The sequence below is a fragment of the Anoplopoma fimbria genome, chromosome 17 (genome assembly GCF_027596085.1).
Source record: "Anoplopoma fimbria isolate UVic2021 breed Golden Eagle Sablefish chromosome 17, Afim_UVic_2022, whole genome shotgun sequence".
Classification (NCBI taxonomy): Eukaryota; Metazoa; Chordata; class Actinopteri; order Perciformes; family Anoplopomatidae; genus Anoplopoma; species Anoplopoma fimbria.
In genome coordinates this window covers 30,125,027-30,141,929 of record NC_072465.1, presented here as the reverse complement: position 1 = coordinate 30,141,929, position 16,903 = coordinate 30,125,027, and the positions used below count along the sequence as shown (strand labels likewise).

The 16,903-nt window shown below is 38.1% G+C and overlaps 1 protein-coding gene and 1 pseudogene across 1 annotated transcript; both read right to left on the bottom strand.

Moving 5' to 3' along the window:
* Nucleotides 1-1,709: 1,709 nt before the first annotated feature.
* On the bottom strand, nucleotides 1,710-10,785 carry LOC129105185 (CD276 antigen homolog). The gene is made up of 6 exons (XM_054616072.1): nucleotides 10,624-10,785; nucleotides 8,643-8,981; nucleotides 7,288-7,563; nucleotides 4,455-4,730; nucleotides 3,440-3,489; nucleotides 1,710-1,802 (listed from the first exon to the last, which is right to left on the bottom strand). Exons 1-6 carry the CDS (start codon nucleotides 10,691-10,693, stop codon nucleotides 1,710-1,712), a joined length of 1,104 nt encoding a protein of 367 aa, XP_054472047.1. The 5' UTR covers nucleotides 10,694-10,785.
* A 441-nt stretch (nucleotides 10,786-11,226) lies between these two features.
* LOC129106436 (tubulin alpha-1B chain-like) lies at nucleotides 11,227-15,145 on the bottom strand (annotated as a pseudogene).
* Between the last annotated feature and the right edge of the window lie 1,758 nt (nucleotides 15,146-16,903).

The window sequence follows — 16,903 nt, the reverse complement described above, 5'->3', positions numbered from 1 at the left end:
TGTATATATGTATATATGTGTATATGTATATATGTATACGTATATATGTATATATGTATATGTGTATATATGTATATATGTGTATATGTATATATGTATACGTATATATGTATATATGTATATGTGTATATATGTATATATGTATATATGTATATATGTCTCTCTCTGACTAAATACATCAAAGTGATAAAAGAAAAGTAATAAAATAATGTAGCCTAATGTGGTCTGCAGTCACAGCTCTCTCAGACAAACCTTTGCCATTTCCCAGCATGCAAGGCACTCGTGGATTCAGTGGTGAGAAGTATGTTGATGCCATTTTGAAGCTACAGGAGGAATTTGATCACAGATTTGCAGACTTCAAGACGCACAGAGCCACATTTCAACCATGGGAAAACGTGCCATATACACATTTGAAGGCTATGGAAAAACACAATGTCAGTAATGTGTACCTAAGATAACAGACAACTGCAACCCACCCACAAAGTTATGAATAAATACTGTCTTTAATTCATATTGGGTCCTGGTTTTGTGGCTACACCCTCACTTGCTCCACCTGGTGCATTATGTTACGTCCTTCTACTCCGACAATAACAACATACTATGACTTTTTTAACATACTTTCATTAATGTAATATAACAATCAATGTGATATATTCTTTTTGCCACTTTCTGAGTCAGAAGAAATATGGAAATAAATATAACCTGAATCCCTGACTGCTTTTGAGTTTAAAAATATAACATTTATTAATACAAGGAAACACAACCTGGGATCTTTTACCTGGCACAGTCAACATTTACCCTTCAGGAGGAGCATATTTATCAATTATCAATTATCACGCTTTTGACAGCAAAAGATATATATATATATATATAGATCTAGTTATATAGATCTAGTTCACCGCCATAACCACGCCCCCACTAAAGGAACATTTAACTAAAGTCTATAACTAATAATGTAGCTTTGATTCAAACAAAAAACTGGTTAGTTTTGAAAAGATTCAAACAAAAAACTGGTTAGTTTGAAAGAAAAATATTAACGTTATAAGAAATTCAACAAAATGATTTATTTTATAGTTGGAGGATCCAACGTCTGAGTATTCAGTATTTAAAACAAGATGTGGTCTCTGAGTGTGTTCATGTGATGTCATTTCTCTTGTAAAGAAGATGATATATATATATATATATATATATATATATATATATAGATGGAATATATATATATATATATTCCATCTATAAATCTCCTCTGAAGACAGATGTGATCGTCTTAAAGAGTCACAAAAGTCACTTAAGTTATCAGAAGCTCAAAGAATTATGAAACAACTTCATGATCATAACTCTCAATGAAGAAGATTCATCATAAATCTGTGGAGCAGATGAGAAACATGTTGAAACATCAGAAGTGTTTTTGTTTGTAGTTTGTTTCTTTTATCAAAACACAGAAACATCAGCAACATTCTTCATGTTTTATTCAAACGTTGGCATTAAATGATGAAGGAACAGGAGCTGCTGTCCCTAATAAACTGGACACTGAGTGTGTGTTCAGTGTGTAGCTGTTCCTGGATCAGCACCTGAAGAAACAACAAGAAGCAGCACATGCTTGTCCCAAACAATGCAAATATAAAAACAATATATCAAAAATAAACAATAAGTCACATTATATTTCACTTTAGCTGCTAAATCTTCACATTTCTTTGACAGCGTGACAGTCAGTGAGCTTTAAGAACTACAAGCAGCAGGATCAGATCTGATGAACGGACTACATTTACACAGCTTAAATGTCCCTCCTTCATCCTCTCACACTGGAGGACACGAGGACATGAGGACATGAAGACATGAGGACATGAAGACATGAGGACATGAGGACACATGACATGAAGACATGAGGACATGAGGACACGAGGACATGAGGACATGAGGATCCTGAACAAGTCTGGAATGATCGGCTCTCCTTCAGTGAGAGCTATCACAGTCCTCTTCATTCAGACTCTCTGACAGTCTGACATTGTGTTCATGTTTTGGTCTCTTTGGTGGTGAAGCTACAAGTTTCCTTCTGGACGTTTGAATCTCGTTTACTTCAATCAGCTCCTTTTTTAACTTGGTCCCTTTTAATTCTTCACGTTTTAAATACATCATTATTCATCACACGTTCATCAGTTTCTCTGGAGCTTCATCTGATTCATCAAGAACTACATTTTTATGATGACGTGACACTTTGCTGCCTGGAATTAAATCTGAAGATGATCAGAGTATAAAAATAAAAGAATAAAGTCCTTAACGGCATTAATTAAGTCATTTTTTCTCCTAAAGCTCAGTCACTATATAAATGAGAGTTCAACAGCAACTGTTCATTAATAATCAGTCCTGTCGGCATTAAAGGACGTTTCCTCTCTTGTTATCAGTCTCTATGGATCTTTGTCTATTTCTATCACTGTACGTTTGGTCAGGCTTTTATTGTGAAGGGCTGATAGTAATGCATATTAAGGAGAATGGTGCCTGTTAAATAAACAAATAAAATAAAACTAAAAGAAACGTCGTCAACAACTCCTGAGACATAAAGAACCTCATCACAACATTTACACATCAGAGGACGCTGACCACGTTTAGAACGTTAAATAATATTGATGGAACAACTAATAAATCAGAAAACTACAGAACGGTTCTCTTATGAATGAGTTTAGATGTGAGGGATCTAATGGTTCTCTATGAATGAGTTTAGATGTGAGGGATCTAATGGTTCTTTAGAATGAGTTTAGATGTGAGGGATCTAATGGTTCTCTTATGAATGAGTTTAGATGTGAGGGATCTAATGGTTCTCTTATGAATGAGTTTAGATGTGAGGGATCTAATGGTTCTCTTATGAATGAGTTTAGATCAAAGTCTGAAGGTTAAATGTCCTTTTGTCCTTTAAACGTCCTCAAAGTCAAGTTTTGATCCAAATGAGACGCAAATTTTAACAGAATTTACATAAAAACAGTAAATTGAAAAGCAGAGTAACGTTCATTTCATCCACTTCAGTTATGACCGATTAGTTATTGAATAATATGATTGTTAAGCAGGAGATCACACAGAAACATGTGGAGTCAGGATATCGGAGGGTCTCCTGAAGGTTGGTTCCCTGTTAGTGGTTCTATGTTCCCTTCTGTTAGATCATCTCCTCTGCTGTTGGGTCTCTGTTCTTTGCTGTTGGATCATCAGGAAGGAAAATAAAGTTATATTCAAGAAGAACTCAGCTGACTTGATTCCACCAACAGAAAGCTGAAACACTGAGGAGATGAAACAACTGACAGAACTCTAAACATGAAGAACAAATCAAGAGTCTGTGGAACATGCTGATTAAATACTTTTAACTTACCTTCTTTAAGTTTTTGTTTGTTGGCTTGAGAGTGAAACAAACCAACTGAAAGAGACACAACAACCATAACATCAGACGAATTACCAGCTGCTCCACCTCTTCCACCTCTTCCTCCTCTTCCTTGGGGAGGAACCCTGAAAGAGACATGAAGAAAAAGAAAGCAGAACATCAGAATGTGACTCAGCAGATTAAACATCACACAAAGAGAAAAACTGAAGATGTTGATGAGTTCATTCATCAGTGTGTGTGTGTGTGTGTGTGTGTGTGTGTTGTGTGTGTCTTGTGTCTGGACCTCCATCAGGTGGAGTCTTCCTCCTGAATCCTCCATCCTGATAGAAGTCCTCTCATTTCTCCAGAACCAGATTCTTCACCAAGCAGCATGTTTTCTGCTCATCAATAAATAAATAGTCATGAAATAACCTCGTGGTGAAGACTGTTTTTAGAAACTCTGTGAATTAAATACTTTAACAAATGAAAATAACTTCTTCTCATTTCATCAAGAACAAAATGATCAAAAAGTTTCTAGTAATTTATAGAGAATAAATAAATAAAAAATCAGACATAAAGTGAGACGAAAAACAAAACCACAAATCTTCATCCTCAAATGTTTCCACCAAGGTAACGTTAGTCTGATCAGAACAACAGGATCATCAATCAAAGATCATCACTGAGATCATTGATCAGCTGAGAATGTGTTTCATAGATTTAGAACTTCTTGTTTGTCTGCTCAATAAAGACTATTTGTTTCCCTACAAGAATAATAACGACATGATGAATCTTTTATGAATAACTGTCAACAATCATAAAGAACCGATAAGAGTATTGATGAGAGCACGAGTATCAATAAAATCCTACCGATACCATCCCCTAGTTATGATATCTCCTTTTATGATTTTATCACTATATGATTCCACTGAAAGACGATAAACCATCATGTTGAATTATTAACCAGCCCCATGACTCACTATGAAACATCTTCATCTGGTAAAGACTTCGTCTTCATCACAGGTTACTTTGAGTTCAGTAACGAGAACATTTTATAAAACTAATGACATAAACAACTAAATTAAATATATAATACAGATAGAAAGAATCTCACCGTTTACAGACACGTAGGTCTCAGACTCAGAGCGTTCGTTGGTTTTATCAGTGGTGACACATCGATAGCGGTCGGACTTGGTGACAGTAGTCTGGAGGATGATGTCATAGCTGCTTCCTGTTTCTGGGATTTGTGATTTATGAGCACGAAGTTTGTTTCCAGAACTGTCCTGCCATTCTACTCTAAGTTCTGGAGAAGCACCATGAACTTCACACTGCAGCAACATCCCATCCTTTGTTTGATCAAGTATAGTGACATACGGCTTTAAAGCTGCACCTGTGAACACAATAGAAACAGTAAAAGGCAATAAAATCATGAAAGTGTATCATTGTGATGTATTTCATTCATCTTTGTTTGATCAGGTGACGTGACAGACGTCTCCTGATCTTCACCTGTGAACAGTTTAAACTAGAGGTTACAGAGAACGTTTACAGGAGGAGAACGTAACACTGCGACGTTTGTGTTCTTCCTCTCTCTGCTTGTAAAAGAGGATTAAAGTGTGTTTAAGAGAAGAACACAGAGGAACAGAGAGACACTGAGGAGACTCAACTCAAACATCCCATCATTATAATCTCATGTTAAACACATTAACTTCTACTAAAAGCTGAACTGTTTCACCTACAAACAGTGTTTGTGACACCTTTAATACCAGAAGACGTTTGGACTCTTGAAGAGTTTATTTGTTGAGCTGAAACCTTTCTCTGATCTCATGAATGTGTTTCTGATGTGTTGACTCTACTTTCTATTAAAGTCAGATATGAAACGTTGTGAAACATGAAACATGGAGTCTTTAATGAGCAGCCCTGGTGTTGTCACTGAGTGTCCTCTTTATCAGGTCCAGCTGATCAGTGTCATTGATCCTCCAGAAAGGTTCCTGCTGTGAGGAGCTGATTGACTTCTATGTTTGATCCCTGAGGTCAGTCAGTGTGCTGTTGTTCTGACTGCTTTCTCCTCAGAGGAGTTCTTCACATTCAGTGAACAGAGAGGAGCAGAACCAGAACCAGCTCTCAGTAGAACGTGGTCCAGTTCAACAGCAGCTTTAACTGAGAGCTCAGAGACAAACACGTCCTTTCATTGACACACTTCAGACAAAGTCCACACGGACTGAACATGAGGAACTTCTTCACGGACCATTTACGTCTCAACAGACTTCACATCTGCACATTATTTTACCCGTGAACAATCTAATGAACATTTACACCTTCTTCTTTGAGAACACGGAGAGACTCAGATTCAGTTTCACAGCTCTAGTAAATAAAATAGTCTGAATACAATTCTTCTGTTTCAGCTCACAGGAGATCACAGATCAATCTGTATCTGATGATTTATTGATCTGTGAATCCACAGCTATGATCATGATTTATGAATCTGAATTCATCTTTAAAGTCCATTCAGAAGATCTTCATCAGCTTCTGATGGTTTAATATTCACAATAACTACACTTATTAAAAGATAATTAATGTTTACAACCTGAAGGAGAACTGAGTCACATGAAGATGTTTTTATTATTTTCACTGATACAAAGTGTTTGTTCATTCATTATCTTTCATTTGAGGTATTTATTACTTTTTAATATTAACTTGTTTTTTTTTGAGATTATTTTGTAGCAGAACAAATTATTCATGTTATTATTATTATCATTATTATTATATTTATTGCTGTATTTATTATTATTATTATTTACTGTTAGGAGACAGTTGTTGCTTCTTTTAATGGAGAAGAATTAAAGTTATTTATTTATACTCAGAACTTCAAACATCTGACAGTAAATCTGTAAATTACACTGCTGACATTTATATAATATAATAAAAATATACAAATATATTGTTATGATTATCCTGCCAAAATAATTATTGTTCACATCATTATTCTGATTATCATCAAAATATGCTTTAAACTTAAAATGTCTCGAAAACAAACAGGAAACCATTTTCTTTACATTTAGTTAAGAAACTAAAAGTTATATTACATCACAGATAGGACACGCCTCCTTTTTTTAGTGAACATTATATTTAGTGAATAACTTCTTAAATGAGGTAATCATGAATCATCAGGTCTAACTGCATAAATAAAGAATAAATAAATGAAACTAAACAAATAGAAACATTGTGAGTCTGATCTTTTTACATGATCAGTCCTGTGTTTATAAATCAGACTGTTTTCTTATTTCTCTTCACGACAGACGTCTTTTTAAAGTCATGTGACCACATTCATGATTATCCTGATGATGTAAATTCACCCCCATCAACTTATTGAGAGTGTTTTCTTTAGTATTGATCTGTGATTCTAGGATCAATGGTCCCCTGTGATTGGTGGAATCATCCTCCTGCTTTAGTGAGCTGCATGTAAACGTTCAACACAAACCACAGTCCGACTTCTAGTGAAAGTGAGAAGAGGAGAACATCTGTTGACTCCTGGTTTCAGGCTCAGACGAGGACGTGTCCTCACAGAGTTAGACCAGAAGGCCTTTCATGTTTTATATATTGTCTTCTGCAGGAGCAATAAATGTAGATAACCATCTTTAGTCGTCTTCAATGGCCTATCTGCATCTATTACACATGCGGTCTAATTATAATCAGGAACTATGACTGTGTGTGACCCTCATCATCATCTTCCTCTCATCTCTGGACTTTAATCAAGTCGAGTCTCAGCAGAAGAGGAAAGTTTTCACTGAAACTCTTTCAACATGAGCAGACCTGTCTTTATTCCCGTTTGAACTGATTTTTATTAATTTGCTTTACCTTCAGCCTAAACACATACTTTAAAAGAAACCACACAAATAACACATGAATAATCATTATTACAATTCTTTAAAGATTAAAATACGACTCACCATTCATATGCTCAAAAGTGTCAGTATGAATCTGATGACTGATGTTCTCCTGTGTGGCTACACAGCGATAGCGGTCCGTCTTCTTCACAGTGATGTTGAGTTTGACGTAGGAGATGCTTCCTCTCACTGAGAACTCTGGTTCATCAGCAGGAAGTTTGTTTCCAGAACTGTCCTGCCATTCTACTTCAGGTCGAGGATTTCCATGAGCTTCACACTGCAGCAGGGACCAGTCCTTTGTTTCATGAAGAGATGTGATGAATGGTTTTGGAGCTGCACCTGATGATTACAGAATTAAACATATAATATCAGGATATTTATTTCACCACTTTTCGGTTTTTAAATGTGAAAAATTAAAAAGGCAAGTAAAGTTTATAAGAGATTTTGACTGGATTGTTTTTATATAATTTCCCTTTTGCAAAATATACATTTTAATGTAAAATGGTAGAAACACCTCTGAGAGTAACAATTTCAACAAAAACTGATGAAGATTTATTCCTGGGATATTATTCTTTGATTTGCTTATGTGTACCTAAATTAAAGATTGTGAACAATGCAAAATGAATACAAAACATTTTTTAATTTTTCAAATAAACTTTTTCAATCATAAACCTTATTTACACAAACTAAAGAGATGTTTGTGAATAAATATATTTATATTCATATCATAACTCCAGCTGTTTATTCCATATGGAATGTCTTACCATTAGCGTTTCATGTACTTGTACCTGCACCTAAATATATTTTCTCAGACTTTTACTGTACTGTAACAGCTGAATGTCATTATTAATTATAATAATAATAATATTATTAATATATATATATATGTATAGATATATATATACATATACACACACATATATGTCTCTCTAAAGTGAAGTGAACACAGAGAACAGAGATCCCGGTCAGTTCAGCACAGAGAGGTTTCCACAGGTAAAGGGCTGTGGATGACGTCATGCATGGGACAGGTGGAGCCTGACGTCATCGCCATCAGGACTCACCTGGTGTTTATACTCACATTTCTCCTGATCTGTCTCTTAAGACGGATCTAGAAAAAAGGTAAAACAAAACATGAGTTAGAGTGATTGTGAAACATTGTCAGACAATAAAACAGAAATGTGTTTCCCTGTTAATTGAACAGATTTAGTTTTTCCATCTAAACTGATAAACGTTCACAGATGTGACTGCTTGGTGTCTGTTAATTGAACAGATTTAGTTTTTCCATCTAAACTGATAAACGTTCACAGAGTCCTGGACGCGTTCAGGTCGGAGTATGGAAGAAACAATCTGCTCGTACAACGAGTGTTCACAGCAGATTTCATCTCTAGACTGCTGACCTGTTTTATTACAACACTCACCAACAACAAGCTCAACGGAGAACGTTTGAGGTGGCCGAAGACGTGGAAAATCACAGGTGTAGCTCCCAGTGTCCTCCACCTTCATGTTCCTGATGATTATGGAGGCGTTGCCCTGATTCAGTTGATCTGGAAAATGTGAGACTCGTCCTCTGAACTCTGGACTCTGACCTTCACGGCCGTTGTTGTAATGATCACCTGCATCATAAAAGAAAACGTCCTTCTGACCTTGATCTCTCTGAGCTACTTTCTTCCAGTCAAAGAGAGCTGCTACGATGTTCTCCTTGGAGTCGAGGGAACAAGGTAAGATAACATCACTGTCTTCTTCCACTATGATGACTCCTGGAAGATAAAAACATGGAGAGTATTTAAGTTCAGACAGACGTAAAGGAAATAACAAGAAACTTTTCTCGTTCTTTGAGCTCGTCTTTCTCTTTGTCATCAGATTATCCTTTGCACTTCCCTCTAGATTGTCTGTTTACATATTAATACATTTGAGGTTTTTTTATTCATATATTCTAATATTTTCCACTTCTCTCATTAATAATGAACAAGTGATTTGATCTAATCCTTATTTTCAACACACAAAGAAGAGAAGGAAGGAGAGAGGAAGGAAGGAGAGAGGAAACGAGAGAGCGAGGAGGAACTGAACGTGTTAGTTCATAGTGATGACTCTGCAGCCACTTCTCTCATTAATAATGAATAAATCATGTTTGAACATGTTTGTTAACCGCAGAGCAGGAGGACCAGACCAACAGCTTTATTATTATATGATCATTATTATAATTATTATATGATCTCTTTCCTCAGAAACACTTAAACAAGCTGCTGCATGAAAAAATACCTGAAGAGAAGAACTGGAGTTAATCAGGAAAAAGAAACAACGTGCTCTGAATCTTATTGCATTATTATTATTATTATTATTCAACATTATTAATATTATAATTTAATTATTATTATCAACATTATTAATATTATAATAATTATTATTATTAGCTCCTGAATAAAATCTATCCTCCAGACTCTCAGTAGCTCTCAGGCAGCAGGAACATCCAGATTTCATATTTCATGAGAAACATCAGTGAATTGTTACAAATACACTGGTAGAATGTAACTAAGTACATCTACTCTGACAAGTACTTACTTAAGTACTTATTCCAAGTACTTGTACTTTACTCGAGTTCTTTAGTTACTTTTCATATTTTAATGTTTTCTACAAACACGTGATGATTTTATAGAATATGATGCGTTGATGCAGATTAAACCAACAAACAGGATATAAAGGAGTTAACATGAAATACACATTAATGCAGCAGGAATATTGATCCAGAAACATCTGATAGGAAAACATTATACTGATCAATCAATACTTTAACTACTTTTACTTCAGGTTGTTGAAGGTACTTTTTGTTGAAGTATTGTTCAGGTATCAGTACTTTTACTGGTAGTGAAGTATTGTTCAGTGAGGTATCAGTACTTTTACTGGTAGTGAAGTATTGTTCAGTGAGGTATCAGTACTTTTACTGGTAGTGAAGTATTGTTCAGTGAGGTATCAGTACTTTTACTGGTAGTGAAGTATTGTTCAGTGAGGTATCAGTACTTTTACTGGTAGTGAAGTATTGTTCAGTGAGGTATCAGTACTTTTACTGGTAGTGAAGTATTGTTCAGTGAGGTAAGTACTTTTACTGGTAGTGAAGTATTGTTAGTGATATCAGTACTTTTACTGCAGTACAGGATGTGAATACTTGTGAGTAGATATCGAGCAGCTCGTTTCTCTGCAGGAAGTCAACGCCCTGAGAAACGCTGCGACGCTCTGAGGACCGACCGATGAATGACTCCAGAGATGGAGATCAATATATATATATATCTATATATAAAAAACATTATTATTATATATCAATATAGATCATTATATATATATATATATATATATATATATCAATATATTACATTATTATTATCTAGATATATATCTTGTGCTCACCGTGTCCAGCAGCAGACGTTGTCCCGGACCGAGTCAGGAGAAAGAGACACACGAGAGGAACCACGTTCATCGTTCTTCACGTCGCTGGACGTCAAACTGCTCCGAGACTCTAACGACGAGGAACGAGAACGACTGCGGAGACCAACTCACACAAACACTTTCGCTTTCAGCTCCTTAGTGCGCATGCGCGGGTCTCTGGGCCCGGTGCTTCATGGGAGTATTTAAGATGAAATCAACTCTTTATTATAAAGCACGTGACTGAAGAGGTGAGGTTTACTGCAGAAGTGATCACATGCTGGACTCCATCACTGCGTCTCCAGAGGTTAACGTTAGTGTCGTGCTGCTTTTAATAAAGACAGCCTACTGTTTGTCAAAATAAACCCAAAGGTCGTTCTTTTTGAGGAAATGTATATAGTTATAGTAATTAATCAATCTGTTTAATAGCTCATAGATTAATTGATATCTTATTAGTCGTTAGTGGGAGCCCCTACTGGTTTCATTCATCACCAAAAAGAGAAATAAATTAAAGTAAATGGATAATAAAAGGTTCTGCACACAGATCAATAACCAGATGCACAGCTTCACATGCCACAGGAACTTTACTGACAGTCAGGACTTTAACTCTGAACGTTTAGAGGATTAAAAAACATTTGATCTTAGAACACATTCAAGAAGAAAATCATCTCCCTCTTCCCTTTAACAGCAGCCATATTCCCCCTCTGCTCCCCGCTGGGAGAGGAACCAACAAACTCCTTTTACAGAACAAACATTTAATGCATTTAAAGCCACAGTGGGATGATCGGTCCTGTTTAACTAGCGGCTTGAGGTTCTGTCTAATACTCCTCGCCCTCTTCTTCACCTTCACCCTCAACAGAATCAAGTCCGACCTCCTCGTAATCCTTCTCCAGGGCGGCCATGTCCTCTCTGGCCTCTGAGAACTCCCCCTCCTCCATCCCCTCCCCCACGTACCAGTGGACGAAGGCCCTCTTGGCGTACATCAGGTCGAACTTGTGGTCGAGTCGAGCCCAGGCCTCGGCGATGGCGGTGGTGTTGCTCAGCATGCACACGGCCCGCTGCACCTTGGCCAGGTCTCCTCCAGGCACCACGGTGGGGGCTGGTAGTTGATGCCCACCTTGAAGCCGGTGGGACACCAGTCCACAAACTGGATGGTGCGCTTGGTTTTGATGGTGGCGATGGCAGCGTTGACGTCTTTGGGCACCACGTCGCCGCGGTACAGGAGGCAGCACGCCATGTATTTACCGTGACGAGGGTCACACTTCACCATCTGGTTGGCGGGCTCGAAGCAGGCGTTGGTGATCTCAGCCACGGTTAACTGCTCGTGGTAGGCCTTCTCTGCTGAGATGACCGGGCGTAGGTGGCCAGAGGGAAGTGGATACGAGGGTACGGCACCAGGTTGGTCTGGAACTCCGTCAGGTCCACGTTGAGGGCCCCGTCAAAACGAAGGGAGGCGGTGATGGAGGACACGATCTGACTCATCAGCCGGTTCAGGTTGGTGTAGGTGGGGCGCTCGATGTCCAGGTTCCTGCGGCAGATGTCGTAGATGGCCTCGTTGTCCACCATGAAGGCGCAGTCGGAGTGCTCCAGGGTGGTGTGGGTGGTGAGGATGGCGTTGTAGGGCTCCACCACAGCCGTGGACACCTGGGGAGCCGGGTAGATGGCGAACTCCAGCTTGGACTTCTTGCCGTAGTCTCGACAGAGAGACGCTCCAGCAGCAGGGAGGTGAAACCAGAACCAGTGCCGCCCCGAAGCTGTGGAAAACCAGGAATCCCTGAAGACCTGTGCACTGGTCGGACTGAGGACAGACCACAATAATACAGTTTAGAGGGAGCCATTCATTCATCAGTTTATAGATAGCTTTTGTAATTAAAGAGAAAAGAACATTGGACTCTAACTTTATCACATTTTGGTCAACCAGCACATGAGTCCAAATCCACTAAACCAGCCTGAACATCTCAGTACTGTGCTAGGCTGTGAATTTTGATGCTATAAAGGTGAATCAGTTTTCAGTCTGTAAATAGTTCATATTTAAAACCAAAACTATACCTGACTCATCAGAACTTTTACATTTTTCAGAGGGAAATTTTACATTCAGAGGACTTTTTTGAACTTTTTACTTCACTACATACATTTATTTAGAATACATACGGATATGCAAAATACAATGAATGTTCTGCAGTACACTAGAGTACAAAAATGTATTAAAGACAATTATAAATGCCATCATCAGCAGAGCCACTGGTGCAGCAGCAGATGCTGGGTTCAAAGCTTAGAACAAAACGAAGATGTTTTGAGAGTTAGTCTGTCCGAGGGAAATATGAAAAAAAATTAAAAATAAAATCAGTCATCTACTTTGTCTGTGTTGACATGAAAAGTGGCCGCACACTCAATGTAGTATTTCTGTTCATCTTTTCTCTCAATGACCTTAAAAAATAAGCACAACAACCAAAATCATGCATAAATCTAAAACAGATCACAAAACCTTGAATACGGGTAGTTTACCTTTACAGGTAGTTTACCTGGTTGTCATAAGGTGAGTCTGAGATGAAAACCCTTTCCTGATACTTCATTAACATTAATAATTAATCACAGGCTTCATTAGTAAAGACCTTTCCTCACCAGTTTGCGGATCCTGTCCAGCACCAGGTCGATGACCTCTTTGCCGATGGTGTAGTGTCCGCGGGCGTAGTTGTTGGCTGCATCCTCCTTACCAGTGATCAGCTGCTCGGGGTGGAACAGCTGCCGGTAGGTCCCAGTTCGCACCTCATCTGAGGAGACAGTTAAATCAAAATGACTCAAGGGTTTAGCTCTCCTAAATCAAGCAGCAACCACGGTGTTTATTGAATAAATAATGTACCGATGACGGTGGGCTCCAGGTCCACAAAGACCGCTCTGGGGACATGCTTCCCGGCTCCAGTCTCACTGAAGAAGGTGTTGAAGGAATTGTCTCCTCCCCCGATGGTCTTGTCGTTGGGCTTCTGTCCATCAGGCTGGATCCCGTGTTCCAGGCAGTAGAGCTCCCAGCATGCATTGCCGATCTGGACGCCGGCCTGACCCACGTGCACAGAGATACACTCACGCTGGATGAGAACAAGGCAATGTGTAACTCATCAGAGGAGAAAAGCTGCTAAAAATCAGGATGACACGACAGTAACCACAAAGTGCTGCGTTGTTTCAAAGGGAAGGTCACTCTCGCCGCTCTGCTTTTCCTTTCTCTCCATTTCAGGTGGCGTCTACTGAAAAGAGGAGTGAATACCTGGATGGAATGTATACAATACTTCAACACATGGTGGATTAATTACAGGAGATAATGGGCACCAGCTCACAGCAGGACTGTGCAGCTTCAGGTTCACCACCTGCTTTAATATTCCTTTTAGCTTCACTTGCTTCTGTTTGGGATATTAAATATAATAATGTTAAGCAGAACATGCTGTGATAATGTCACACCACCATGGACACAGGGACTTTAAAAAAAATAAAATAATACGGAGCCATTGTAAGAATAAGCGACACATCGCTATTGAAAATATGTTTTCTTATCTTAAAATATATCTTAAGTAGAATGATTACACTGGTTTATGAATGTTAAATCACATTACTGTTTGATTATTCCAGAGCCGCGTCACACTGTGGCCACGCCCCCTGATATATTTAATTATTCAAGAGCCGCGTCACACTGTGGCCACTGTGACCCCTGACATATTTAATTATTCCAGAGCCGCGTCACACGCTGTGGCCACGCCCCCTGGTCTATTTAATTATTCCAGAGCCGCGTCACACTCTGTGGCCACGCCCCCTGGTCTATTTAATTATTCCAGAGCCGCGTCACACTATGTGGCCACGCCCCCTGATATATTTAATTATTCCAGAGCCGCGTCACACTGTGGCCACGCCCCCTGGTCTATTTAATTATTCCAGAGCCGCGTCACACGCCGTGGCCACGCCCCCTGACCCTGCATATCATTAAGCTCCGCCTCCGCTGCTTGAACTTCAAAGAAAATGGCGGCCGCGGTTTCCGTCCCATCATCAAGAAAAACGGTCCTCGGCCCCAAATATATAATAATTATAAACATAATTATGACAATAAAAAACAGAAACCACACAAACACACAGAGACAGACAGTAATGACTGAGGGAGGGGGAGGCCGGTTTCCCGCCGCCGGGAGCCGTTGGAGGGGAGGAGCCTGGTGGGAGGCCGCCATTTTGTTTCACATGCACGTTAGCGCCGTTAGCCTCCATGCTAGCAGGCTAAGCTAACAAGGAATCTGAACGTTAAAGTATAAATGTCAGTTAAGCCAAAGCAGTCAAACATGACTCTATATATCTGTATATAACATATCTATATATAACTCTATATAACTGTATATATAACTGTGTATATCTTCAGTACTCACCATGTTAGTGGAGCAGGATCGCAGGTCTGAGGTTCGCTGTTGCTCCGGTAACGAGTCGTAAGGTGTGACGTAACGGCTCTCACTCCAACGGCTTTAAACCCGCAGCACTTCCGGTCAAGATCCTTCAGAATAAAAGCGCAATTCTTCTGCTTTTATACTGAAATCAGGACGAACTTCAGAATCAGTCAAAAGTTTGGACACACCTTCTCATTCAATGGTTGTTCTTTATTTTTTATTTATTTTTATCTACATTGTAGATTAATATTGAAGACATCCAAACTATGAAGGAACACATATGGAATTATGTGGTAAACAAACAAATGCTCAATAAACCAGAATATGTTTTATATTTTACATTATTATAAGTAGTTGAATGAGAAGTGGTAAACAAACAAATGCTCCAAACTTTTGACTGGTTCTGTTTGTATCAGAACTAAGTTTCTGATATTCTCAGGACCCTTCAGATGTATCTGGTGACCCTTTTCTTTGGAAACACTGGGTTACACTTCACTGTGTAAGGTTATACAACTACAGCTACCTTCACATGGATTCATCGGTACTAATAATCTAAAAATGTTAAATATAGTAAGTTAAAATACGCAGAACAAGTCAAATGTATGTAAATAGTATATTTCATACTACTCAATGTACTTCAAAATAAAAGTATTTCTTTTTTTTATTTAAAATGACTGAAAAGGAAACTGAGCATCACAAAACTCCTGCCCTGTACTTAAATCATGATGTGAGGACATTTATGGGGGAAAACGTGTTGTTCTGCTCTAGTCTTTACTCAAAAGGAGATTATAAAAGTCCAAAATATGAACATAGATGTATCAGAACTACGTTTCTAATATTCTCAGGATCCTTCAGATATACAGTACCAGTCCAAAGTTTGGACACACCTTCTCATTCAATGGTTGTTCTTTATTTTTCTTTATTTTTATCTACATTGTAGATTAATATTGAAGACATCCAAACCAAAGGAACACATATGGAATTATGTGGTAAACAAACAAATGCTCAACAAACCAGAATATGTTTTATATTTTACATTATTATAAGTAGTTGAATGAGAAGGTGTGAACAAACTTTTGACTGGTACTGTACATGTCTAAACACGGTAGTAAAAGTGCAGTAAACGTACTCATACTAATATCCCACTGTGGGAATACTCCACTACAAGTTAAAGTCCTGCATTCAAAACGTTACCAAAGCAAAAGTATACTATCAGTAGTTAGGGTTAAAGTATTGATTTATCAGTAGAATGTTTTATTATTATATCGGATGTTTCTGGATACATATCACTAATGCATTCATGTGTATGTTGCATTGTAACTCCTGTTTATCCTGTTGGCTTGTTTAATCTACAGCAATGTGGGGAAGGATCCGATTCATTCTGCAAAGTCAGCTTTTTAAAAAACAACATGGTGTAGTTCAAAATGTTTGCACTACTTAAAACCTTTGTCTTTTCTGTTGCTTTGTCATAAATTTGCCTATTGAAAAATAAAAACTGTATGCTTCGTTTTTTTTTTTATTTCATTATTGAAAACCATCACAGAACTCCCATGACCTCTCCAACCACCCTTCAATGGTGAAGAACTGGTCCACGGCATGTTGTGGATTCATTTTAATTCAGAAATAATAGTTTGGTTTTCAACATTTGTTGAAAAGTACAACACATTTTAATTATATCTGATATAATACAGATTAACAAGATATCTATCAAAATTTAGATATAAAAACAGGAATACATGTTTGGTAACCGGCCCAAAAATCTAATTAAAGTCATACAACAAACATGCAAAACCAGAATGAATTATTCCGCCTTAAGTTTATACTACAGCATTGTTAAAATTATCTTTACAGTT

Excerpts from the sequence above, each read along its gene's own strand:
- LOC129105185 (XM_054616072.1), bottom strand. The coding sequence starts at position 10,693 with ATGAACGTGGTTCCTCTCGTGTGTCTCTTTCTCCTGACTCGGTCCGGG. Across the intron at positions 3,490-4,454 it reads GACCTACGTGTCTGTAAACG|GGTTCCTCCCCAAGGAAGAG; the intron begins GTGAGATTCTTT and ends TGTCTCTTTCAG. Across the intron at positions 1,803-3,439 it reads TGGAAGAGGTGGAGCAGCTG|TGTGAGAGGATGAAGGAGGG; the intron begins GTAATTCGTCTG and ends CGTGTCCTCCAG.